The sequence below is a fragment of the Camarhynchus parvulus genome, chromosome 1A, assembly GCF_901933205.1.
Source record: "Camarhynchus parvulus chromosome 1A, STF_HiC, whole genome shotgun sequence".
NCBI classification, from domain to species: Eukaryota; Metazoa; Chordata; class Aves; order Passeriformes; family Thraupidae; genus Camarhynchus; species Camarhynchus parvulus.
This window is the reverse complement of record NC_044586.1, coordinates 19,739,990-19,766,821: the sequence shown is the minus strand read 5'-3', so window position 1 is coordinate 19,766,821 and position 26,832 is coordinate 19,739,990. Positions and strand designations below refer to the sequence as shown.

General features: G+C 43.9%; 1 protein-coding gene across 2 annotated transcripts in view; it reads right to left on the bottom strand.

Annotated features, from left to right (window-relative positions):
• Positions 1-26,832, bottom strand: part of BTBD11 (BTB domain containing 11) — a 167,953-nt gene that overhangs the window by 18,051 nt on the left and 123,070 nt on the right. The window contains exons 5-12 of one of the 2 annotated variants that reach the window (XM_030959343.1): positions 19,305-19,470; positions 15,859-15,948; positions 12,601-12,702; positions 11,404-11,497; positions 11,156-11,291; positions 9,311-9,531; positions 7,717-7,895; positions 1,362-1,433 (exon numbers count right to left, since the gene is read on the bottom strand). In XM_030959343.1, coding sequence (XP_030815203.1) covers positions 1,362-1,433; positions 7,717-7,895; positions 9,311-9,531; positions 11,156-11,291; positions 11,404-11,497; positions 12,601-12,702; positions 15,859-15,948; positions 19,305-19,470 — 1,060 coding nt within the window. The remainder of the gene's footprint in view (positions 1-1,361; positions 1,434-7,716; positions 7,896-9,310; positions 9,532-11,155; positions 11,292-11,403; positions 11,498-12,600; positions 12,703-15,858; positions 15,949-19,304; positions 19,471-26,832) is intronic. The other variant, XM_030959344.1, reaches the window with a different exon arrangement.

Sequence of the window (26,832 nt, the reverse complement as noted above, 5' to 3'; positions counted from 1 at the left end):
TATTCTCCAGTGCCTGTGCAAGACACGTGTCTATGCCCCAAATTCTGCAGGGTGAAATGTGTGTTGCAGACTGCTCAAATCCCACTGCTTAGTTCTTACCAGCCTACAGACACCCTACCATCTCCACGTGGCTGCCATGAAGGGTAACCTCTTGTTAACAAGTCAGGCTTCTTTCCTTTACCTCTGAAATCCCAAGCAGTGTTTTGGGGTTTTCTTCTCCTGATGCTACATTCACCAGCACAGCTCCATTAATGCTGTTTTAACCTAAGTCTGCCAGGCCCTCAAATTCCTCTACTACATAGCCCAAAAACCAAAAGCTCACCACATGAAGGCAGAAAAAGTAACACTTATTCTTCTGGGCTTGGTGTCTGCGTGTTAATACTCAACTCCCCAGCAAGCTGAGAAACCACACTGCTCAGAGAACAGGAGCACTGGCAAAGTATCTTCTCTCTCTGGTCCTGAGGATGCTTGGGGGACCCATTTCTCTGCTAAATGCCGAGTGGCAGAAGTGCTGTTTCCAGTCAGCCATCTCACATGCAGTCCCCAGCAGCCGTAGTCTCGGGATACCCCGAGCCCATTGACGACTTATCCATGACACGCTGGGATACCCTTGAATGAGTCCTCTATTCATGCTCCCCATTCCCAGAAAAAGATGATAAAGAATGAAGTAACAGAGAGGGCTTTTTGCTGTTCCCCATTCCTGAACACTCAAACTCTGAGGCCTTCTTTTCCATCTCAAAACTGTCTCCACCCTTGCACAGGTGATCCCACTACCATCCTCTTGCATAATTCACGCTCAGCAAACGCCTCAAAACTACATAAATGCCACTTCAGATGGTCACTCCTAGATGGTTAAGCAGCATACACAGAATTAATATCAGTCAAACAGCTGGAAAGGGAGGGAAGCCCCAGAGGTTGGAGCTACAGTTAGAAGCAGTAAACTGCACAACAAAATGGGTTTTGTTAGTGCTGGGCTCAAGCCCCTCCACTACAAGCACAAACGGAAAAGAATTAATCACAGGTAAGGCAGAAATGGACTCTTCCGTTGCTTCTGGGAAAGCTGCCAAGCCTCCTTTTCAAAAGGCTCTTTATATCGCAGCTGTGCATTGTATGTAAAAAGCTCAGATCCACGGGCACAGTCTAATCCCTGGGTGAGAGCCCAGAAAAGGGCAGGTGTCACATCCACGGCATTTATTTATTGTAAATGAAGAAGGCTTCTGCCTCTGGCAGGGGAACATTTTAGAAGGTAGCAGAGGGTAGGAACAAAATCAAACCTGTGTTAGTAAGTACCAAGCTGAATGTGTGTTATGAAACCATATGAGATGGGGTTAACAGTGTGTTATTAGCATGCCACTCAGTACCTGGCGCTCGCATCTCACACGCAGAATGCAGGATGTACATGTGTGGATAACCTGGCTCCGGCTTGCTCGGAACTGTTCAGACACAGAAGTGCTACAAGTGACAATGGGCAATGCTACAGATCACTGCAGTTGCTTGAGAACAGTGAAACCTGACTAACAAATCACAGCAAGTCCCAGCCAAAAGATGGATCACGGGGTGCGGGCTGGGCACTGGATGACACACAGAAGGACATCAGACACTCCATGGGATCCATAAGGAGACCCTTTAGCATACTGGATGTCTTCAGGGCTATTTTTAGTACAGGTTTTGGTGTGCCTGTCTCCTCTGTTTTTCTTCAGCTGAAGTATTTCAGTCGTCAGCCAAAATACTCCATTTTCAGGTGTTGATTTTTTCAAGAAAGGTAAAATATTTTGTGGGAAATAAATATCTTTTATTGTAATGAAACCTTTCATTACAATAAAAGCTCAGTTTTCTGTTGAAAAGCAGCTGAACAAGACAGAGAGGAGTCTTTTCTGATGGTGTCCAGGTAAGAGAAACACGGACAGCACTCTCCCAGGAGAAGACTTTCCTTGGGACATGATTATAACAGAGTGCCAGTCCCAGTGCTATGCAGGGCTCACCTCTCCTGTCTACCCTTAGCCCTTCCTGCAGAGCAGGGCACTCTGGCTTCATGCAAGAAATACAGCTTCACTCAAGCTCATCTGAAACATTCATTTCAGCCCACCACGAAGCAATGGGAAAAAGTTGAATTTTCTAGTTCCTTTGTCTTCCAGTGCCACTTTCTAGGTCATATGCATACCCGGGGGAAATAACTGATTTTTGCTGACCACCATGCCTGGACTTAACAGAACACACATATGAGCTGAGCCTGTTGACATTCTCCAACATTTATTTTATAAGAATCAAATCTAGAAAAACAAAGAAATCAATCCCAGCAACAGAGAAACTGAATGCTCATCTCAAGCTTCAGCTTCTGAAAGTTTTCTTGGAACGTAACAGCCAGATGCTTCATTCTTTCCTGCTGCATTCTGTTTGATGGAGACACGAAAATACTTTTTCAGTAGTTACTGCATCTGTGACAGAGGCTGTCTCTGAAAAGACATGTTTTAAAAAACATCCCCGAACCTTCCTTTTAAGAGATTTCGGTTTCCAAATGGAGAAGCTACTGCTGAAAGAGTACCTGAGCTTTAAACCATATAGGCTAGATTTCTCAAGATACCCACATGCCTGAATCCTTTTGGAATTTTAAAACTGGTTATTGTTCTGAATTGCTATTTGTTCTCAATAACTGTCAACACCAGACTGATGGCTGTTATTCAAGCAGCTCAGCCTTCCAAAAGAGTCTGTGCACTCCTGCACTTTTCTTCAGCTGCCTGTAGGTGCATTTTTAAAGGTTCGAAAGCTGCAGGAATTTTAAATCCTGAGAAAACATCTTTATAAAGTAGTTTCCTGCATCTTTCAACAAGCCTGGCTGCCCAACACCTCACTAATGGGCCAAATATTAAAATAAAATAAATAAAATAAGCATGTTATCATGGACAGAAATGGATGCGAAGGATGGAGAGAGACCTTCAGAACGCAATGAAGGTATGGCGGTGAAGGATTGCTCCTATGACTTCTCAAGCTGATTTAGTCTTAGATAATACACTAGCAGGAACACTTATAATCCTAAGCCAAGTTTTCCTGGTGTGAAGCACCTCTAGGAGCTTCAGACAATGCTTCAGCACATGTGCTCAATGCACATGTAGACTCACACATGCCCTTCAGCAATGCATGGCCACACAGGATCCAAAGAAATGGCAAAGAGCTCCTTTCCTTACTGGTCCTATGAGGGAAAGGGAGAAAGCTGTAAGAGAGATTATTTGGAATTAAAAGATTGTATATTTTCTCAAAAAAATAGGCCAAAGACAAGCTGATATAAATTGCTGTGGGCAGAAAAAGCAGTGGATGAAACTGGCTCGTGACCTCATCCCACTGGCAAAGGTGCTGGCTAATCTACATAGATGGATCTGGGTGATTTAATGACAATTCAGTCTTATGCAGAGCCCTGGAGTGCAAACCTAAACTCAACCTCCTCCAAAGGCCAGATGTGCTTAACTTCTGAGGTTGTGGGCTTCAGTCTGTCTTTTTAGGTTGTGGAAATGTCAAGATCAAACTGAACAGCTCCAGGATTTTCGTAGACAGAGGACACAGAAGCATCTCTGCACATTCAGCGTATTATCCTTAGGAGAATCTCTGCAAAAACGGAAGAGCTGACCTGCGAGCCTCACCTCAGGTACTACAAGCCCATGGACCTGGATACAGCCCCCACACAGCTCTTTTAAAAGCTTCTGTTTGGTGGGGGGCACTCCTCAGGTAAATATGGTCCTCTGACATGGGGCAGGTGGGCAATCCAGCTCAGAGTCAAGCTCAGGCAATGCAAACATCAACCTCAGCTGGAGGGAAGGGAAAGCTTCCAGGAGGGAGTTTGGGGGAGTTTTCCTGGGCCATGAAGAGCAGAACACAGATACCGACAGGCAGGAATTCAATTGTATCTTCCTATCATTCTTCCATTACAAGATCTCCAGCATCATTTTAATTTTGAGGGACTCAACTCTGCTCTACACAGCAGCTAAAGTTTAGCTCAGGGCTACTCACTCCCAGAAGTGACTCTCTGGCTTCTGCTTCACACAGCCCTGTCAAAACCACTTCTAGCAGGTTAATTTTGTGTGCTTGTCTTCTGAAGAGACTGAATCCATCCCTAAATGGTAGTGCCTTTCCTACCCATGCAGTGTCCCAAAACCATCATGTGTCATCGACATTTTTTAGGTTGTTGGGAGTTTTCCAGTTTGGGTTTTGCTTGCTTTTAAGAGAGGTGCCTTAAACTGAGCTCTCAATGTCTTTACCACAGATGTTGCTTTTTCCAGAGTGCCTTGACCCTGATCTTTAATTTGGTAATGACCCAAACTCACTGCAGGACAGCAGGAGCTGCAGAGGGAGCAACTGCAGATGGATTCTCTGTCTGTCCTCACAGCTCTGCCTCAGCAGCATGGAAACACTGCTACTTCCCCACTCCCCATGCAATTCTCAATGGTGTAGCTGATAGAAGACATTTAAAGGGATGAAAGGAAATGAAAGAGCTCCATCCCACTGGAAGCCACCAGGAGCTGGGTATCAAACCTTCAGCTGTGCTTTTGGAAGACTTCCTCCAGGGCTTCAGTGCAGCAGTGAATAACCCATGTGCAACCTACACACTGTTCTCCCCCACTGACTTCACAGCTTGAAGAAAGGCAATAAACCCAGAGACTTGAGCTCAGCCAGTTTTGCCTGACTCGCCGAGTTTTGTTGCTGTTCTGTGTTACTGCATCAGACTTCTGCAATTTTTAAAATTTGTTTCTACTGTCAGCATCCCAGCACATAGATGGGAATGGAGTTCCACCCTGCCACCCTACAGGTCACCAACACCAGTGCTAGCAGAGCTCCCACACAAACCCTCACATCTGTATCCTCTAGAAACAGGCATTTTATAAACCATCTGTAAGAAAAAAGGGATTCCTCATATCTGATACTGTTCTTGTAGGTATTGGTTAAATTTTCTTTAGTATTTTCATATCTATAGCATTTGGCCTTTTTTTTGCATGGCCTGGGAACCTGCAAGAACATTTCATATGACAGTGCAAAGCAGAAGGTGGGGGCAGAAAGTTTGCTTCCTACCCTGAGAGCTGCCCTTATGTTTCCATGTGATTTTTGGGGAGCTTCTCTGGCCAAATTACTCAACACTATGAATTGCTGTCTGGCTTATCCAGGTTATCACAGCCTCTGAGACTGGGACTGTCACTCCATGAGACACTGAAAATCTGCCTGTTTAATTACCTCAGTTTCCCTGTTGGTGAAGGGAGGATAAGATCTTCTTTCATGTCTCAACTCATTAATATTAGTAAATTGTTCTGAGATTATGGGATAGCTGGAACTATTTATAGGAACACAAAATGCCATTTCTACTAGGTGCCAGTTGCCATGCAATTAAAATATACCGAGCATCACAATATGCAGCAAATGGGACATCTTGTTTTACATCAGCAAAGAACTGCTAAGTGGCTCTCTGCTTCCTAGTTGCTTATTTTATACTTTTTTGCCCTGAAAAACTCATTAAGGAAATGTACTGGGCCAGACTGTGATGTTTAGCAAGAGTCATAATCTCTCTCAGAGTTTCCAGCCCACAGGGAAAAGCATGTCCATGTGGGCAAATCAAGCTCCTCTCTCCACAGCTCTACAAAATGCAGAGCTTTACAGTTTGCTGTCAAGAGAGAGGGATGTGAACCACAGTTATGGCCCTTCTGCACCTCTTAAAGGAGATTTCTATTCTATGGATATACACAAAAATCTCTGCTCTCAGCCCTTCCACAGAAGGAGAACAGAAGATCCTTTAAATCTCAGCTCTCCTCAGCTGCCTTCTATGGAGTGACCAGGGAGAACTTTTATTGGCTCATTCTCCTACAAATGAATTTATGTAGATTCCTTCCAAAGGGCTGCATAGTCTCTTTCCTCATTTCTGTCTGGGAGAGCTTGTAAGAGGCCATTTGGACAAGACCACCACAATAATTCATAACATTTGCAGACAATTTGTAAACCCTTACAGTGTCCCAGAATGATAAATTATTTTTTCTAAGACTATGAAACACTGTGTGAGTGTGTGTTTGTGAATATGCATGAACACAGGCAGTTCCCCCAGGCCTAGGGGCAGGCATAGAGATCAGCACAGATTTCTTCTTCATCATGTCGGGTTTTTGTGATACTTCAGTTTTTTGCCCCTCCAGATCTTAGGTTTCTAAGTGAACTCAAAGCAGAAGGTAGCAGTCTTATTTTTTTCCCAGGTCTCTTACAATAGACTGTGGAAGATGTAGATGTACTAAATATATAATCCTATGCAAATGATTTATTCTAATGATGATTGCTGGCCTTGGCTTCAGCCACCCAGGAGAAAAGTAAAGTCACCCCTCATCCTAAAAAATTACAAGGCCTAAACTTATTCTCTGTTAAGTTTTCAATATGATTAGCTTCATATCAACTTTCAAACCAAACAGCACTTTGCTGGTAGTTTCTGGATGAACATACATCAACCCAAGTGAGTACAGAACAAGAAATCTACAAATCCTAGGATCTGGAACAATTTCCTAAAACCTATCTCAAAATATTCTCCATAAATACTCATCCAATACAAACTAATTGCAAAGACAAGACTCATGGGAGCAAAAATCAGAACAATACTGGAACAAATATGCAGGATTTGCTCAAAACTCTAGTCCAAGCCTGCTTTTGCAGCAAGATAGAATAAATAAATCCATGTAGGCCATCATTAGCTATACCAAGTCTGGAATATCTAGTATTGAGTACCTATACCAGAACCTGTCCCCTTTTCACATTATTTAGGCTATTGCTAGAAATTATTTGCTCCTTGCTGTTACACATAGAGTTGGGTGATAAAAGTTACTTACTTTCAGTTTAATAATTAGAAGGCCATACCGACATGTATTGTGGAGTATGAGGAAAAAGAACACCAATCAAATAATTTTGATGCTTCTCATCACTACAGTGTTATACTGGTAACAGTAGACTGTGACTGGGCATTCCTTGGGAGTGACTGACTCTCAGGGGAACCAGTAAAGAAGAGACTATTGGTTATAACAAGTTTTAAATTCTTCACTAGGTAATACATTTCCCTCTCCTTGCCAGCTCCACAATCATCCCTTTTGCCATTATACTTCCATACCCAATGGTACCTCCTTGGAAAGGTTTTGTTATTCTGATTTGCTTGGCTAAAAAAAGGTCAGCTGAAAGAATAAATCTGGGGAACCTGCAAGTACAAACACACACACACAGAAAATTTTCTTTGCTCATAGAAAACAGTCTCCTCGCAAGCTTTAGAAGTCCAAATCCCACATGAAGGGAAGATAAAATCATGACAGGCTAAAAAAGTCCAATAAACATGAATATTAGCTTTGTTGTATGGCTCTGTAAAGCAAGCTGGGTGAAATTACTCCTTGGGTTGGCTTGGTTATCAACTACTCTTGCCACACTGCCATGACCCTTTTGACTTTAATTTCACCACTATGCACCAGCTTTTGTTGTCTCTCCAGCTTACTGTTAGCACCTGTGATTAGGCTGTTCTAGTAGGAGCAGTGATTAGCCTGTGTGTTTATAGCCCATGGTTCCACAGTGAAAAAACCCCGAGATACATATCAATACAGATAATAATAATCCTGTGTAGTCTAAACAACCTTTGGGAAAGCTGTTCAAAAATAATATTGCAAGCTTTTGTGACTTAGAGGATGAGAATATGGCTGATTTGCTTTAAAACACGCAATTTCATCCTACCTTGCTGGCCTTCAGTATCTCAAACATCAGAGGCAACCCTTGTGTGATGAGCTCCTCAGTGTACTCCTCTTCCTGAATGGACTTGAACTCCTTGAGCAAGCACTGGATGAGGGGCCGTCGGTGCTGCTGGAAGGACGTGCGCAGAGACTCCAGCCACGTGTGCAGCGTCCAGGGAACACCTGCACACAGAGGACACAGCTCATTCCCAGCTCCAGGGAACGACGTGCCCTTCTGCTTTTTTACCTTTACTGATATTAACATTTCAAGCGAAAGCTGCCAAATCATTCAAGAAATCAAATTTCTATTTATCCCTACTTGAGAAGGCTGATGGTTATCAGTACATCCCAGAGCTAATGCACAGAGGCTTTCCTCCAAATGCTAAGAGAAGACTGTGGTCTCTCAGCTCATCTAGCCTTCAGCTTCTCTGCAGAGACTACCAATTTGTGGTAATTGCTGTGGAATTCTGCGTTGCAAAAGCCTTTTGGAAACTAGATTTACACTAGCTCATTTGTTTGAATGTGGCCCTGGAGAGCCATTAAAAGGTGAAAAAAACTGATTTTGGTCCCTACCTACCTGGATTCAAATTGGTGGTCTTCATATTAAAACTTGCTTTAAAGTGATACCCCATGTCCTCTCCTGATCATTAGCATTTTCCCTAAAGAGCACTGAGCAAGTTAAGCAGATCAGCCCTTTCAAGCAGCTTGTCATGGCAGAGCCACTCTCCAGGAAGTTAAAGGGAACTGCTCCCATGCACTGAGCGAGAAAGCACATGGAGCTAATGTACCCCTGCAGGCATGAGGCTGGATGCGACCTACTTTCTGCTCTTATAGAATGGAGTGGAAGGAAATATAAGCCTGGTGTTTGGCAAGTGAAGGTTTTTCCTTCTATGTCAGAAAATGTCCAATGCCTGCAGAGCACCCCTGCCACTCTCCTCTCATTCATCTCCAGATCTTTGCCTGCACAGTCCACTGCACGCTCTGACCCACATCCTATGGCCCTAGGACTGGAGCACTGCCCCAGGCAGAGGCACACCAGGTACTTGGGTCTCTCTTTCTCTGTGAACAGATGAATGGGGATGGTAAACACACAGATCGATTTCCATCTGCGTCACACAACCACCCTACCCACAGGCAGAAGCAACTTCACAGGGGGATTGTATTATGTTCGAGTCCCTCACTGGCAGACCTGGCATACCAAGGAGTTCAGCTCCCTGCTCCTGCCTTCAGAGCCTCAGAAAATAAAGTTGTTTTAATGGTGGACTGCTTTAAAGCAGAGTGCAAAAGAGAAGCAGCTGGAGGTGGCCCATGACAGCTGAACACTGCCCCAGAGCCTTGCCTACACTCTGCCATGCAGCAGTGCAGATGGCTCCTGGTGGAAACCACTGCGTCCTGCAGAAAAAAGCCACTGGCCCCTCAACAGGTGTGCTGTGGACCTGGAATGGGCTGGGAACCTGTCAGATCTCCCACCGCCTTTTATTCCAAAAGAGTTGAGGAAGATGTGACCGTGGTTGGTTTAAGCAACAGCCCATCAAGAGGGACGTGTTTCTCAGAGTGGTCCTTCCCTGGCCGAAGCAGAGAAGGAGCCCAGCACTGACCTATGCTCCGGATGTCGATGGTGACATCCACGTAGCCGTGCTCGGCGCTGTGGTACATGGCTTCCTTCAGGGCCTTCAGCTTGGCCTTGCTGTTGCGGCTGGCGCAGAGAGGAGCTGCTGCTGAGTCGGGCAAGTCCGTGCCCTCAGCCAGGATCTCCTCCAAGGACAGGATATCGCTCTTCTCCTTCTCCGGCTGAGCAAGCAGCTTGCGGAAAACATTCCTGTCAAGCACGACAGAGAGGGAGAGAGGGGGCAGGAGAGGAGAGGAAGGGGAGAGCAGTCAGTGGCCAGGCTTTCACTGCACTGGGCTTACTTGCTGTGTGGCAAGTTAGGACACCTACCCAAGAAATTACTCCAGCTAATGGCAGAACCAGCTGAGAGCAGACCCAAGGCAAGCACAGCTCCTGCTAGCCCACCTGCACTGCCTGGGACATGTCTGCAAGTCACTGCTGTCGTGACATGAACAGCACAGATGTCGCATGAGGGGCGGCATCTTGTGGGAACAAAGACTCGTGAACTAAATGTGACTCAAGACTTCTTCAGCAACCAGGGAAGGCCAAGGTGCCTCTGGACAAGCTCTTGGGACTCCTACCATGGCAGCCACCTGAGAAGGGAGCTGCCTGGAGCTACTGAAAGCACCACCACTCGATTCACACTCAAAGCAGTCTGGGAAAGCTAGAGCAGCTAGACATTCAACAAGGCCAGTCAGGGCAGGTTCAAGCACAGCTGGGACTACTCTACAAAGCCAGTGATCCAGCTGGGCCATCAAATAACAAAACCCGAACTCAGAGACTTTGTGCCCTCAGGTTCACACCAGAATAACTCATCAGCCTCAGTAGTTTCCCTTGGTTTTGCAGCTGTGAGAAGAGAAACCAGGCCGGCTCCCAGCCCACCCTCCTTGTATGCCAGTGTCCCCCCCCTCCCACTAACACTGCAGCATGGTATGTCCCAAACAAATTTAGGGCAGAGATGGAAGGAAGGAGATGTGTGTGAGCGTTATACAGGTAGGAACACAAGAGTTAGTGTCTGTGACGTGGACAGCCAGCAGCCAAGCCACAGAGAGCCCCAGGTTCTCTTCAGGCCTGTGGTTTCCATTCACACTGAGTGAATGTGAGACCTCAACACCCAAAGTGTCCTGTCTGTGCCAGTGATTTCTCGCAGGCTCCAGATGGACAGAGCTGTTGAACCTGCCCTGACGTGCCGTGAGCGTGTTGTTAGACTGGCAGCTCATCTCTAAGCAAACACACGGTAGGTACTGTCTCTAACCTGTATCTATGTTCCTCTGGATGGCTACAATCAGAAAAGTAGGAGTGTGAAGATCATGATACTAATTCATTACACTGCAGTCAACTCCTGAGCGTTGCAATGTCATGCATGCCAGATGCTCATCTCAGTAGTTCTTTTTTTTTTATATTTGCAGCATACAAACAACATTAAGACACACAGGACTTTACAGTAAACATAGATGCAGAAAATCTATTCAACAAAATTAAGGCTGCAGCAGTACAGACACAATTCACTCAAACCTGAGAAAAATATCAAGAAATTCAGAAGGAGTGTTTTTGACATTCCTCTCTGCTGTCACATCAGCTGCCATTTAACAACCACTGCATTGAACATACCACAAGAAGTCCCCTTCCTTTTTTTTTTTTTACATCAGAAATCAAAACGGAGCTTGTACCACCAACTGGTTTAATTCACATGCTAGCAGAAAGCCTTACGTCTCTGCTCAGTTGGTGGCATGTTCAATTGTTCATGCAGAAATTTCACCCATCTGCTCAAACTGGACGCCCAGGCAAAAAAAGTAGCACTGGAAGGATGCCACTAGACTTGTTCCCACTCTACCTGTGTCCATGTGCAGCAGCCTGACTGAAAGAGTTCATGTCACCTTGTGGAGTCATGGAAATGCCATTCCTGTACATTGTTCCTATCATGGGGTCAGCTCCTCGCTCCAACAGCAAACTGACCAGTTCAAAATTTCCTGCAAGGCAAGAGATGCAATTTTAGTCCTTTTGAAATCCAGTATTTGCTCACCTAAACCACAGATCCCAGCTGAGGAATTGTTACAATGGGAGGAGGAAGAAAGTCCTTACCAGCAGCTGCTGCCAGCTGTAAAGGAGTTTCAGAGTAATTTTCCTCTCCATGCTCTAAGGAACCTTCTACCTTTGCTCCAGCATCCAGCAATAGCTAGAAAGAAAATTCACCATTTAGAGCATCTGGGGGTATCACACTCTGAAGAGTTCATGAACAGTGACAAATGAGAATCTAATGCTTCTTGTTATCTGCAAACCCAATACAATGGAGACACGTGACATGCAAATTCTGCCCATTGTTTCACAGAGGCAAATTCATTCCTTTTTTCGCTCATTTTACGCTGCCAAACATCAGAAGCTCCAGCGTCCAACTTCAGAGCCAAAAAAGTGTAACCCAGCATTTTTGATGGGAAATGGGATAAGGTCAGTGTTAGGAAGTAATGCACTGGAGATGGAAGAAAGTTATCCCGACAAGCATCCTTCCTTCATGGTCTTCTAGAAGCCCAGCACCATCCAAAAATGGATCAGATTTCAATTGTCTCCATCTTTTATATGAAGACATGGCCAAAAGAAAGGCAATTCTTAAGAACCAATTACAGCAATGAGTCCAAAAGCTGTGGTCTCCATCGGAGACACTTCCATGTAAGTAGCAGCAATGCTGAAAACAAAAGTGGCCAAAGAGAGCAGGATGGAGCCTGTGCTCCAGCACCCTCTTGGCCATTTCTGTCTTAAGGCCTTCAAAGTTTTGGTGCTTGAGTGTGTCACAGACACAGCTGTTTTGAAGAATAAACCTTCTCAACTTTTGAGATGCCAAAGCACGGAACCAGCACATCCCACATGACACCTGGATGGGCTAAGGAGAGTGAGGGATTCTCCTCCTCTGGAGCAGCATGAGAGCTGTTGTCCACCTCTCTCCCACCAAGGCAGCAGTTTTGTGTTTGCTAGAATATTACAGTGTAAGAAAGTGCAATGAATGAATAAACAAACATATAAAACAAGTGGTCAGGAAGGAGCACAAGGAGTTGTCAGACTTTCTTTGGTGCAACTCTGCTTTAAAATTGTCCTGTTTAAGCCTCATATTGGTTAAGTTTTGAACACCATAATCACTTTGTAAGTCTATCATGTATCAGTACACTCTTGAAGCAGAAGTAACCAATATGAGTATGACAAGAGGATGCTGGTTTGAGATGGATGTAATTAGAACTGAAGAGGAGAAAAAAAAAAGAATGAGATGCAGGTAGGGAAATACAATAATACCTGAACTACAGGAATATGTCCATGCAACACAGCAAATGTCAGAGCTGTCCAATGGCGGGTCTCAGGGTGGACGGATGGGTATTTATGAGCAGTACTGACAACCTATAAACAAATTAAAGTTATTTTTTTAAAGAGCTATATGTAACAAAATTCAACTTGCCCGAAAGTCAGGCATGTGAGGGAGTAAGTGAAATAGAAAACCTGGGAAAGGTGCTTTATAAAATGATTGGCTTCATTTTTTTCCTGCAAAATTTTTCTCAATATTAAAACTGTTTGTGCTGATTTGACAGCTTGATTTGAGTTCTTACCAAATGAAGTCTTTTACCAACTACTGTAGCTCCATCTAAACCACTGGCCACCAGATTCTTTTGCACAAGGGCAAAACATCCACAGCTGGTTATAACAGCACACACTGGGGAAGTAAGGATGGATCAGGACATTTACAGCTAAGGACCACTCCCACTGACTTCACCAGGCCATGTACCAACAGCCCTGGGTCTTGGGATTGCTCCAGGCCCAGCCAAGTTTCTTTGAACTTAAATCAGTACTTTTGTCACTGCTGTCATGAAAGACAACATCACAAGCCCTACCCTGGAGTTTGCAGGCATTCTTCCAGGCTCTTCCTGTCTCACCAGAGGAAAAAAAAATGTCTGAAAAGTGATGGGGCAGAGTGTCACTTCAGAAATGTTTAAGAAAATCTCCTTTTACTGCCTTTTCCTGTCTGAGTTGAGCTAAAAGTGCTGGGTGGTGACAGTTAAAAGAGATGCCAACGATATCCTTAAAAAACAAAATGCTATTCTTCAGGTTGCTCCTTCTATTTTCTACGCCTTAGTGCCTGGTGCCTCTAATGTAGACATTGGGAAAGATGAATAACCATTCTTTGCTTCAGTTTCCCTGAATTCCCCCATCTTAAAGATGGGGATATTAATATTGATGAGGTTCACAGAGCTGGTAGAATCTAATGAACATTTGCAATCCAAGGCTGCGCACTCAGATGGAGTGTGACACTAAAATTCAAAATCTTGTTATTGATCTTCAGAGGAGGACTAAAATCAGAGTAAAAGATGCACCATCTCTCACCAGCCAGCTCTGCTTTCGCTACCTTGTCTGAAGCACTTTAATCCATACAGGCGAGCAGGGCCAGTCATTAAATATCCAGTTCCAGCAGCAGCTCACATTTCCAAGTGCCACATGCAGCAGCATTTTGCTAGATGCAGGCCCTCAGTCCCAAGGACAGGGATGAGGGCAAAATCTGAAGACCCGTGCAGATCCCACAGCTTGCCAGATCTGCACCAGCACCTGGCTGTTACCACCCAGATTTGCCAAACAGAGAGCTCAAGGGCACCGCAAGGAGTGTGCTGGCCTCTGAACAAGGACACGGGGCTCCTTAGGGGCTGGGCTGGGTCAGAAGGAATAGGATTGAGCAGCTCAAGCCTTGGGGTTTGGGATGTGGAGCAAGAGCAGCATAGGGGAAGGATGGGCAGGACCAGGGCTCAGTGAATGCACCCAGCTCCTCCTCAAGCATGGTTCCCACCACTGTTTGGGGCAGTCCATGGAAAGCAGCAAAGAAAATGAAGTCATTTAAACTCCTTTGCTCCTTTTTGTTTTGTTGGTTTTTCATGGGTGTTTTTTTTGGTTAGTGGTTTTTTTTTTCCAAGTCAGAGTTCTCTCCAACACAGTGTTTGCAAAAGACCTGTGCCTGGATAAGCTTTTAAGGATGAGACTGGCTGAGCAGCTACAGGTCCCACTGAGTACAGAGCAAATTGCAGCCTCTCAGCACATCTGGAAATGAGTCCATTTTCACTAAGGGTGGGCAATCAAAAAGGGAGGTGCCCAGCATTTGAGGCTACTTTTGGAAACATATTTGCAAAGTGAAAGGGAGAAAATTATGCAGCACCTGACAGTGTATTTATTTTTGTTCATGGTTGATTTGCCTTTTTTTGCCATAATTGCCCAATTTGCACAGTTGGTTGTGGTGTGCACAAATCATCGTATAATTGCACGCCATAATTATTCACAGTTCTTGTCCAAAAGTGTTTTCATTTGATTTTAGAGCAAACACTCTACAGCAGTGAATTGGGGAGGTTCACATTCCTCACTGGAGTTATTCTCTCATATGTCAGCAGTTTCAGGAAGACAAAACTGTTTAAATTTGCATTTGATTCAAGCCCGGAAGATTACTGGAGCAATTGGGAGGACTGCTCCCAATGAAAATTCGTCCTAGGAACCAAATAATGCCACTTCACATCTGAGCCACAAGGCAGGGTTAAGGAAGAGATCAGCCTCCCTGCCCATCCAGTCTTTGGTCTGACTAGGGGTTCAATCGTTCAGTTGCTGCCAGCTTTGAGGGTCATGTGCTTGGCTGTGGGGAACTGAAATCACCAGCTGATTTCACAACATGGTAGTAACACTGTCAGTCTCCTATGGTTGACAGCAGTTTCTACTTTTTAAATTGGACTTTTTAAAAGTGCAAAACGTCTGTCTGAAGTAGTGACTCCAATTTATCAGCTCGCTCAAGTCCAAACAGAACAGATGGAACACAGATAAGTGAAGCAGACAGCTTAATTTACTCATGACCTCAACAAATTGAAACTGGAATCATTAACAAATAACTCTTCACGGATTTTCAAATGACTCTTAAAAAATGTACATACCTGCATTGCACTGGGTTGGACAACAATCTGCTTGGTGGACAGATTGTCTGAGTTTGTGATATGCATTCATCAATGAGACATTTATATTCTGGAAGCTTCAAGCTCGTCATCCAACAGTTTTTAGCCCAAGGCACTTCGTAAAACAAAACAATGGAACCTATATGGCTCTTGTGTGCTGGGGATGCTTACTTGGAACATCCATATGCATAGAAATGCTGAGCTTTGGCAAGTTACCAGATAGGCGTTTCTTTCACCTTCTCCATTTAAAGTCAGCTGAGATTCAGTGAGTCCTTGTAATAGCATTAGAGCTGGGCCCAGGGCTAGTGCCAATTAATGCCTGTATTCATTTGCAGTGTGCAAATACAACTAAATCACTGTTACCTGAGGGTTAACTTCGGTGACTGGACCCCTTCTGTGCAGTGAATCCCAGTGTTAACCTAATGCCATTTGATTTCACTGTTCATTTCAAGTGGTCCCAATCCCAGATAAAACAGATTTGTTTTCTTTTTCATGCTTGAGATTTTCACTCCGCTACATTTCCAGGGGGTAATTTAAGATGTAAACAAACAACAGAAAAAAGATACAACCAACAAAAAGTCCTCACCTCAGCATTCAGATCTGCTCCAGCATCTAGCAGCATCTGCACCATAGCCTCATCACCCCTGACACAAGCATACATCAGTGGAGTCATGCCCTAGTCATTTTTTGGAGTTAAAAAACAAAGGAATTGACAAATTTAACACAGAACTCTCTTTGATTTTTAAAAACAATTATTTAAGTATATATCATCAAGACTAACAGCATGTATTTAATGAAAGCCCATTACCTCTGCTACAAACATGCCCCTCAGACCAGTGAAAGTCAAACACTTTGGTAAAAATCTCCATTTTTGTTGTCACTTGTGCTTACTGCTTGTATTTTTCATGTTGTCTTCAGCATGGTGAGTGAAACTAGGCTTGCCAGCCTCACCTCCATCGTATACTAAACTGAGCACTTTTGTCTTTGGGGCCCCCAAAGAGACATGTTTTCACCAAAGCAACCATTATTTCCACTGGTATTTTAGAAAGACAAGAATTCTATTCAGTTTTCTATTATCAGAGTGTCTTAAAACCTAACTTTTCAATTACTAAAAGAGCCTTTAAAACATCTCAAGCTCCTTTTAAGATCAGTCAGATTTGAGCACAGCTTTTTCAACACGGATACTGTAAGGGGCTGGAAATGTCAAGGCTTTGTATAGCACTCCCTAGCAAACATGGACTTAATTTCAAATGAAATGCCAGACAGCTTTGTTGCAAGTTACTGGCTCTAGGAAAACATGGCCCTGCTTGGAGAAAAAGTGGATTAAGTAACCCTTCACTACAGAATCATCACAATGCAATTTGTATTAATCTGAAATACCTGCTATGCCTGATCACCATTTCCCTTTAGGGAAGTACTGCTGTGGCTGTGGTAATGAGTCCAGATGAAACCATGAACAAAATTATTAAACCTACTGCAAATTATAACAGCAAAAGCTGCTTATTAAATACAGTAGGGGGGGTTGACCAACAGCCACCAGTTGCTTTGCAGTAAATCTCCTGTACCTCTGATGCGTGTTTACAGCCTGCCTCGAGGTTCCCCAGTGAATCTGCTGTCAGACCACAGTCCATTTGCTCTTTAACCCAAGTGCTGCTATGAAGGGAAGTTATTTTCAGGGAAACTGGAGGTACCTGTCATGGCCAGACACTGAGCTGTGACACTGCTCTTCCTAGCAAGAGCCCAGCACCACTGTTCTTGCTGAACTACCCCAGTTTTCTTGTTTGTATGAAGGGCTAAAGGTAGTGGGTGCTTAGGTATGGAAAGGCTGCTCCTGTAGAGACAATATAAATTAATGTTTATGCCTGCAAGGTCCTTAGGTCCTCCCTGAAAGACATGGAGCATTTCACAGGATCCAATCTGCAGTGTACTCATGGAATAAGCACTTGGGTCCTCATGCCATGCTTGAGAAAAAAGAAGTTCACCCTAGGCAAGGGGAGTTCTTGTGTGACTTGAAGCTATTTGCAAAGAGAATTTGAAAGTACTTCAGCCACAGCCAGTGGCAAAAGATTTCCTTTGGCAGTCAGTAAACACTATGGGAACAAACAGGACCACGCAAATTACAAAAAAATTGTGCTTGGGCCTTGGAACATGAGGATGGGGTAGCAGCTTAAAATTAAATACATGTTCCTTCAAATGGTTTTTCAGTTTCTGTAAGCGGCATCACTGGATAATTAATTCAAGTGTTCATTGAGCACAAGGGGTCTAATCAGATCTGTAGAAAATAATCTGAAAACCAATCTGAGCCCCAGTGCTGAGGCTCCCCCTGCAAGACACAGCACGTGGGCAGCCACAGTGAGGAGTCCTGTGGCAACATCCGGAGCAAAAGCTCAGCCTGGGAACCACGCAAGAGGTCCTGACCCTGCTGCAGCTGAACGAGGACTTAACACTGACTAAAAGGGGCCCAGAATGTTATGCTGCAGTGTCAGGGTTTTAAAGAGTTAATGAGGATTTTAACCTCCCCTTCACTGGCACTGCTGTCCCCCTTGCTTTTGCTTCTGCCAGTCCCCCCAGGCTTGCCCTGCAGCTCAGCCTTCTGCTGCAGCACCACTCACCCCCCTCTCTGCACGTGGGAGGAATGGATTTTTAACGAGCCCATCATTAGTGTTCGAAGCACACACAGGAACAATGTGTACAATCAACACAAGGGGCATTTGGCTTTTGGCAAAATGTGAAATTACTGTCTTTCTTTCAGCTTTGTATGACTTAGGGCTCTGTCCTGCAAGATGTGGGATCCTGCAAGATGTGGGACATTTGATCCAGCGAAACATTTAAGCACAGGCTTAACTTTCACTCAAATAGGATGTAAAAGCATGTGTTCAGAGTTAAGCATATGATTAGGTACTTTGATGAATCAAGCCAGAGTGTTCCCAGTTTTCAGCCTGGAGGACAGAGGAAATATGCTGTGAGAAGTTTCCAGGTTCAGGCTAACTTAAAATAACAATAATTTTAAAAAGTATGAACCTTGGAATGAGCAGTCCAATACTATTTTTTTTCAGGAAGTATTGTCCTCTTCTAAAGCTTTTCTCAGATGAATCCACAATACTAACTCAGACTGAAGCTACTCAACAGCAATGTAATTCACATTCCTGGAACAGCTTTCATCTCAGAAGACCTAAACTCATGAACACTCCAGCTCTTGTCCCATGACCACCTGAGAGGTGGCAGCCACCCGGCTCCTGTCAAAAATGATGGCACAGCTCTGAGAACATGCAGCAATGAACTTTCATCAGGGGCACCAGAAAGGCCAGGGGACTCTATTTCAAAAGGAAAGGTTAGTATTCATAGCCATCATCTCCCTCTGGGAAGGGGGAACCACCTTGGTGAGCACTACGGTCAGCTGCCAGTAGGTAGCTGCAGAGGGCAGCTTTATCCCCAGCCACAACCACCAGCCTCATGGAGGGGTAACTCCAAGGAAATTTAGGCTCTTGAACTGGTGGATGTTGGCCACGATAACCAGTGGAGGGGTAACTGCAGAGATACTTTCACGTCTGCGAGGTTTAAACTGGACTGAAATCCATTAAACAGCATCAGCAATTAACCATTCACTGACAGGCTGGGTGGTGCACATGAAGTGGTGACAGATCCCAGAGCTGTGTGCAGTGCAAGGCTGCTCACCTCACAAAGCCCTGTCTCACAGCACTGTGCACGGCTCTGAAGCAGTTTTAAGAATTCAGCTCAACACTAAGCTCTCTTGGGATCTTCCTCTGCCTTCACTCGACTCAGTTCACTGTTAAGAATATTTCAGGGGATGCAGTCACCCTCATGCTGAGTTACCTCAGTACTGGCAAATCAATACAACTCATAATGACCTCACTTAATGTGGATGTTCACCTGGCAGTGCTTTAACTCAATGAAGGGGGGAAGCATTAGGGTCCTGTCTATGTAGAGCTGAAAGCTGGGGCTCATTTCCTGTGATAAGCAGACAAAACTCTCCCATTCCACAGCCGCTTCCATAAACGTCCATGCCGTTACCTGCTCGCTCATGCTGTTGATCCCATCCGGCCCCAGCAGGGATATGGCTTGCTTAACCAGATCCGTCCGGCCGCAGTTGAGCATCCGGAAACCCAGGTCTTGCTTGAACTTGGCCTCGGTGGCAACTGCATCCAGCTTCCGAGAGGCACAGAAACAGTCATCGATCCTGCGGGCGGAGAAACCAACTCCCTCAGAGGACAAGCAGAGGACAGACCTCCCGAGGAAAATAATACTGTGCCCCGCTTTTGAAGGATTTAGGTCACGCACGCATCCATTCTCCTTTGACCTGCATGTGCAAGGGAATTGCTGAATGGGAAATGATAATGCAAGCTAATGGGAGACTGCCCTTGGTCTATCTTTCATGGGACAAGTTATAAATTTCAATAAAAACTGGGGGAAAAAAGCACAGCTTTCACTTGATTTTGTTTCCCTGTTTAGGCAATGCACAATACATTCTCACCACAAGTTTTGTCTCTGCGTGGCAAGGTTATCCAATTCCCCTGATCCCTGAAAACTTCCAATGACTTCAGTAAGCTTTGAACTTACATCAAATGGATGTAAAATCGTTGACAATAGACCAAAGAGAAAATAATGTCACTCCAAACACCTTCAAGGATCTTACCAGCATAGTCCCAGTAACAGGGAAGCTTTTCTGGAGCACAAAGTGCAAGTCACAGAATCACAGGCTGGCTGAGGTTGAGCAGAACCTCTGGTCCATGTGGTGCAAGCAGGGCCACATGTGCATAAGCCCACCATGCAACTGGGGAATAGGCAATCTTGCCAGGCACTCATGGCAAAACACAAATCCTTGCTGGCTGTGTCTAACAGACAAGATATCATTCTTTTAAGGTCTTATTCAAAAAATCTTCAAACTGTGAACTGATATTAATTTCAAATGAAAGAAAGGCTAGGAGTTATTTAGCCAAGATGTCAATCTACAGCTCCAGAGAGAGCCAGGCAATTCAAATCTAATGTTTATCCAAGTTGGTTTCATCTTGCTAAAGGATGGATTTGCTTTTCTTTCATGCTGAGGAGTGTCTGGGGCAGAGGGTGGAGTCCAAATCCACAGCGCTTTTGGTGTGAACTTGGATAAAGGACTCTTTGGAAAAACACCGCTTTAAATCTGCAAAAATGCTAGGTCACAAAATGACGGGCTACTATTGAAGGAAAAACAAAATAGAGATCAAAAGTGAAAAAGTCAAGCATACATCAAATATTTGTTTTTCTATTTCATATGTAAAAAACCCCAGCAAATCAAAAGAGAAATAGAAGCAGCACATCACTATCATTTAAATTTCTTCTTCAAAGTGCTTTATCAGACCTTTATAAAATATATAACACTGCTTAATATTTAACAGCACTATGCAACACATACACTGTTTATATAGAAGCAGTGGCATGTAGCAATAGCTGCTGCTCTTCCTCTTTCAAGAGAGGAAGGAAAGTGAAATGCAAAATACAAAGGGTTTTGATCAAAGCTCCTACAGGTTTGAAGCCAGCATCTGATCTCAGACTTGCTCTCTGCTGTTCTGGGCCACAACCAGTCTGAAGGACACCAGGTGTTTTGTTGATGCTCATTCTACTGCTCAGTTTGGGTTTTGACTGATAAAAAAATTCATGTCCTAAGAATGCAAAAAAGGTATGCTTGGAATATCACCACTCAGGGGAACAAGGATGACATTCCATCACCACAGGATGCTGCAAGATTAATGCACAACACTCAGTCACAATAAACACACTGCAACAGCAGTAACAGATTCTGCACCAGCAACGTGCCCACAGCACAGAGGGAGAAAACAACACACAGCAAGGCTGGGTTTTCTGCAGTACTTTCTGACTGAGTTTAAGCAAAAAGCAAAACCAGCACAGACATATGCAGGGCTGAGCTCACTGACACTGAGATCCATGGGAGCAATCGAGGCTAAATGCATTCACACCACATGGCACATTTCTGACACAAGAGCTACAGCAACATTTGGTGCTTGTTGTCCCCATAGCATGAGATGCTGGAGATCATCTGTGCCCTCCTTTATGGCATGGCAAAGATAAAGCATGCTCAGAAGTTAGGTGGTGGGGGTTTTGGTGCATGGAGGAGAGACCTCCCAGCTGCAGATGGCACTCCCAGATGATTTTGGGCTGGAAACGAGGTGGTTCCTCAGCAAAGTGCAGCTATGGAAAGATTAGACATCCTCTGCAGAGGTGTCTGTTGCTATGAATCATTGCCTGTGTTAATTCACTGCTTCATCATTTGTACTGAGGTATGTAACATACACTGAATAAAATGGGTCAGACTCTGACAGAGTTCCACTGATGTCAGCCCAGCTCAGTGCATGAAAATGATAGCTGATCATCTCCTCTTCAAAAAAAAAGCCAAACTTGGACCTGGGTTGCACACCCACAGAAAGGAGGAAAGAGGAACAAGGACCTATCTCACCTAGCCTGTATGGGCTCCCCAGATCTCTACTCTGGCAGATCTCTATTCTGGGTTCAAAAATCATCAGGAACTCCTCCATGAACTGGCTCTGGTCTCCTGAAAGTGAGTCAGTTCACCTGCTTACTATAGTCAAGGAAGGAGAGCCATAAATTCCTGTTGATATTTAGTATCAGCAAATCAGTACTCCTCAATCAACTGGGGGGATAAGTGTTCAAGGGCTGCAGGGTGCTACAGCTGTAAAAACAATGCAACAATAACATGGGTGCAGAGGAGTGCCTGGGCTGCACAGCAGGTAGCACACCAGCGCTGACAAAGTCTGAGCTAGACCAAGTTCCACAAAGCAAGAAACCACAATTTAGTACCACTACAGGTGGCCCACTGCCTTTTTTATACCCCAAACAGGACCACTGTGAGTATTGCCATATGTTGACTAATAAACTGGATAGTGATCAAACTGGTGATTTTATTAGAACAGGAGCATGGCACAAAGGAAAGGAGCAGAGCATGAGGAGAGAAAGCAACTTCTTGAAAAGCCAGAGAGATTAATGAGTTAAGGAAAAAGAGATTTAACACATACTGATAAAAAGCAGTGAAGAGACATCAAAAAATGATCAGGAGCTACAAGTACAAATAGAAAAGCACAGCGTCACTTTTAACACTGGAGAAGGCCAGCTGGGAGGATTGCACGGCAGATAGACCGAGCTGTCACATTTAAAAATGAAAAGTGGAAAACTAAAACAAACCCCAAACGCAATCAAAACTCAAATCTAAGCCAACACAGCACTGTATTTTCTCCCAAGATCTCCTTCTTACCATTCATTGCATAATACTGATTCAAAAAAGAAGCAGAGGGTGTCTGCTCCATATTACACTGTGTAAGGGGACACTGCTCCATCGTGGACACCATCCAGAACCACAAGCATTAAAGAATGCAAGATAAAAAAAGAGGAAGTGAATATACTCCCAAGCTTGACTCACTCGAGACTCTTTCACTTTGGACTGAAGCAAACATACTGACAAGCTCTGAAGAGGTGGGAAAGGGATGGGAAAAAGCTTGAAATACAAGGCTGACGGGGAACAAGTAAAATCAGCTAAATATACAGGGTCACTTTTTAGAGTTGTGAAACTGTGCCTGCTAAGCAAGGGAACAGAGCATATGTGCATGCAGAGCTGGAGCCCTCCCCAGCTGCACTGTCAGCGTGGGGCCCTTTTGCCAAAAAGTCTTTGCGATCTTTCCAAGTGCACAGGAGGCTGACACCAGCCCAACAGCAGGATGTCCCCCCCAAGGCTACCATGGTTTGTTGCCAGAGTCTGCCAGCCATCAGCATTCACACAAGTCATCCTTTCCCCAAGACCTCGCCCCGCAGAAAAGGTGCATTTTCATCAAAGGGGCTGGGAAGGCTGATGGGAGGAACAATGCTCCAGGGATCATGGAGAGACAATGCTCTTCTGCTCCTCTTCTACCCAGGGACAGTCTCAGGACGGTAGGACATCACCACACCAGTTGTTGGCTGGGTCAGGCAAACTTTGAGGTCTCCCAGAGATGATACAGTGACAAAAGTAGGACTGACCAACATCCTCTGAGACTGATAGCCCCTCTCTACAGACACAGTCCATTCTGAACTTCCCTATGTAGCACCTATGGGGCTGGGCAGGCTGCTTGTCACCACCACCATCACCACCACATAATGCTCTCATTCCCAGAATTGAGAAATTATATGTTTGAATTAATAATACACACTTATCATAGGCCTTGTGCTCAACAGCAAATTCACTCCTGCAATTCTGGGGTTCAGTCACAGAGCCTGTCAACTCCCTTCCCTTCCCTAGTGTGAAGTAAGCCAACAATTGCCTTTAAAAACAAAAGGAAAATTAGAAACAAATGAAATTATTGCAATTTTTCATTTGCAGTAAAATTGTGACCACATTTTTTAACTCACAATGCAATACAATTTTCTCCAAGTTCTCTTTTAATTCCTGACAGATACTGCCTCTACAGCTGTTATCTTCAAGATCATCACAGTGTTGCCACTGCACATAATTAAATGGACTGTGGCTTTATATGGGGAGTGCCATGGTAACATTAATTATTTGCAAATGGTCACTGTCAAACACTGCGTGGTGACCATGACACTCCATCATACTCTGAAGTACTCAAACCTCTGAAAGGAGCCAAAGATAATCCTCTTCATTTGTAATGAGTCCTAGCAGTACGGCAAATTATTTTTCTTTTCCCAAACTCACATTACAAAAACATAATGTAGCGCTTCTACAGCAGTGCTTTAAACACAAGGGATGTTGGTTTTTTTCATTTTCACTCTGACTGGCTAAGGGGGAGTCTGTGCAGATCTTTAATAAGTTACTCATGGGTTGAATGCGTTTGGGAAAATGTATGATTCAAAGGCAAAGTGTTTCCATCGTAACTGGTAGACGCAGTTGATTCAAAAGAAATGGAGTGCAGCCTGTGACGAGCAGCAGGACAAACGTTCTCCGTGGTTCAAATGAGCAGATCACTGCACTGATAGCCAAGCACCAGAACCTTGTTTGTTCACCTGGGACTCCACCACCAGCCCATTCAACTGAAAGAGTGATAATCTACTAATAAGGCCCATCTTTTTAGCTTTGTAGAATTCATCCAGTTTGTCCTAAATATAAATGAGGTCTTGAGTCAGAAATTATAGTTCAGCTGGTTGGAAGCCTGGAAGGAGTCGTCTTTTAGGCAGCAATATACATGCATTTGCAATGCTGAATTTCTTGGGGTCATGGATCACCGTTTTGATCTGGCCTGCACAGCCCATAGCACAAAAGGGTCTTGTTCCTTGCCTGGGGCTCTTCAGTGAGACTACAGACACAAACAGCAAGAGTGGGAGCAGCAGACAATTTGATTTAAATTTGTGAGCACTTTTTTTTCCAATGTGGTGCTTTACAAAGGACTATAATGCTGATATTAATAGAACTGCAATATAAATACTATATTGAGACAATTATTTGCATTTTCAGTTTTGGAGAGAGGAAAATGTAGGCGCAAACATGTTGATCAAAGTGATGAAGAGCACTACTTTTTATTGCAGAAATAGAGTATCTCCATTTACTTTAATCACAAGCTAAATTAAGACAAGAAAAAAATACTCCAAATGTTTATTGTCCAAACTCTTATTCTTGTCAAAGGTCTGAGAATAAACTGGTTACAAATACTGGAAAATACATTAAAAAAGTGATGTGACTATCAAATCAAGACCCAAATCTGTATTTCAAAACACTCTTAATACTCCAGTTCTGTGTATATAGGTCAGGAACCATGTTCAAAACTAAATCTGAGCTCAGATTTTGAACAAGGTCACAGTGCCAGAGGAAAGTTTCAGTACAGACTCATCTTTCATATAAATAGATAGCACAAGTCTTCACCAATGAGTGGGAAATGGTGTGTTATCTGTATCCTGATTATGGTATTCAGGAATGTAGTACAGGGACATTCAGGAATGCAATAAAAGGGACAGAGCATATGAGACAGCAGCAATGATATTGCTTGCAATGGGAAAAAGAAAGCCGGATCCTAAAGGCCCTAAAAACGCAAGTGTATTCTCCCCTAAAATTGAAGGAGAATATGATGCCAAGGTCTTTCCCTTCAATAATTTTTTTTATTACTGCTGTCTTCAAGCAGACATTTGGCAGGACAGGTTGAGATTCACCTCAGAAAACTGTGCTCTAACTCTAAGTAATAAAATCTCCTTCATCTGCTGGCACCATCTGTCCCAAGGGACTGCTGGATTTTGTCAAGTAGCTTGTTCGCTACTGCTCACATTTTTGTATCTAATTACAGCAATAGCCATGGCTGGTGTTAAAAGATTAGTGAAAATTTGTAGGAAAAACAAGGACATTCAAGAAACTAGGCAAACATCAACCATTCCTACTTGAAGGTGGCTGCATCTAATTAAATAGCAGAATTTCTTGGCAATTTTATACTCTCTCTCTTTCTCCAGAAACTCAACCTCTTTATCCGACAGATTTTAAGAAAGAAGGAAGAGCAGTGGAAATATTTTTTTCTGTTTTCTAATCTCTATTTATTAAAGTCCATTTATATTTCCATGCTCTAGTACAAGCAGAAGATTTCCATAAATAAAACATTAAATGCAACTCTTCTGCTTTCACTTCCAAGTCAGAATTGTACACATGTGGTATAGTAGGAGGATGACACAGCAAATGGTATAGACTACTCCGAAACAACAAAATAACAAATCTTCCCTTTGCATCGCTGTATTTTCCCCTTTCCATAGTTTTAAGAAAGCTCTCTTGAATGAGCCAAGGATGCTCAAATAATATTTACTTTTGAGAGTGATAATCCAATTTTCCTAGAGAACCTTTATTAAGAGGGATGGTCCCAGACAGAAAAGCAGACTTAGGTATTCCCAGGGCAAGGCTAATTGGAAATTAGGACTGATTTTCAATTAGTCAGATTTTCCAAGGTGCTCAGACCCTGTATTTGCCTAGAGATCTTTCTGGATCACAGCTACAAATGCAACTCAGAGAGCTGGGTGAGCCTGCGAAGGGCAGTAGCTGAGGGAGCACATGGTTAACAAACCTGGCTCTGAGCTGCAGCAGGGCTTGGGTACATCTGCACCTTCAACCTGAGCTTAGTATGACTTGCTAATATCCACATACTTCTGTGTCCACGCTGACCTTTAAATAGTGTATTTTTCCTTCCAAAGTGTTTACTCCTGAGGTATTTCTGGACAAGAGCCACAGATTCCCTCAGCACACACTTTGCTCAGCTGAATGAGCCCCTTTTCTTCATGTTTGTCTCCATGAGAACATTCTGTTAAAAAACCAAATCATCCCAGCCCAGTTCTTTCTACCTGGTCCAAAGGGAATATTTTTTTTGACCGGGATACAGGATTTGTGCTTCCACATCACTTCCTACCACTTTCACGTGGCACCAATACTTTTCTGTTTCTACTGGAAATACCTCTCCCAATGCAAATTCAAAATGCATTTGCTTTTTTCATGGCTGAGGAAAAATCCACTTTTGTGGTTTACAATAATTCTGAGATTAAATACTGCTCTACAACCTTTACCCACCACTCTTCCAACACTCTG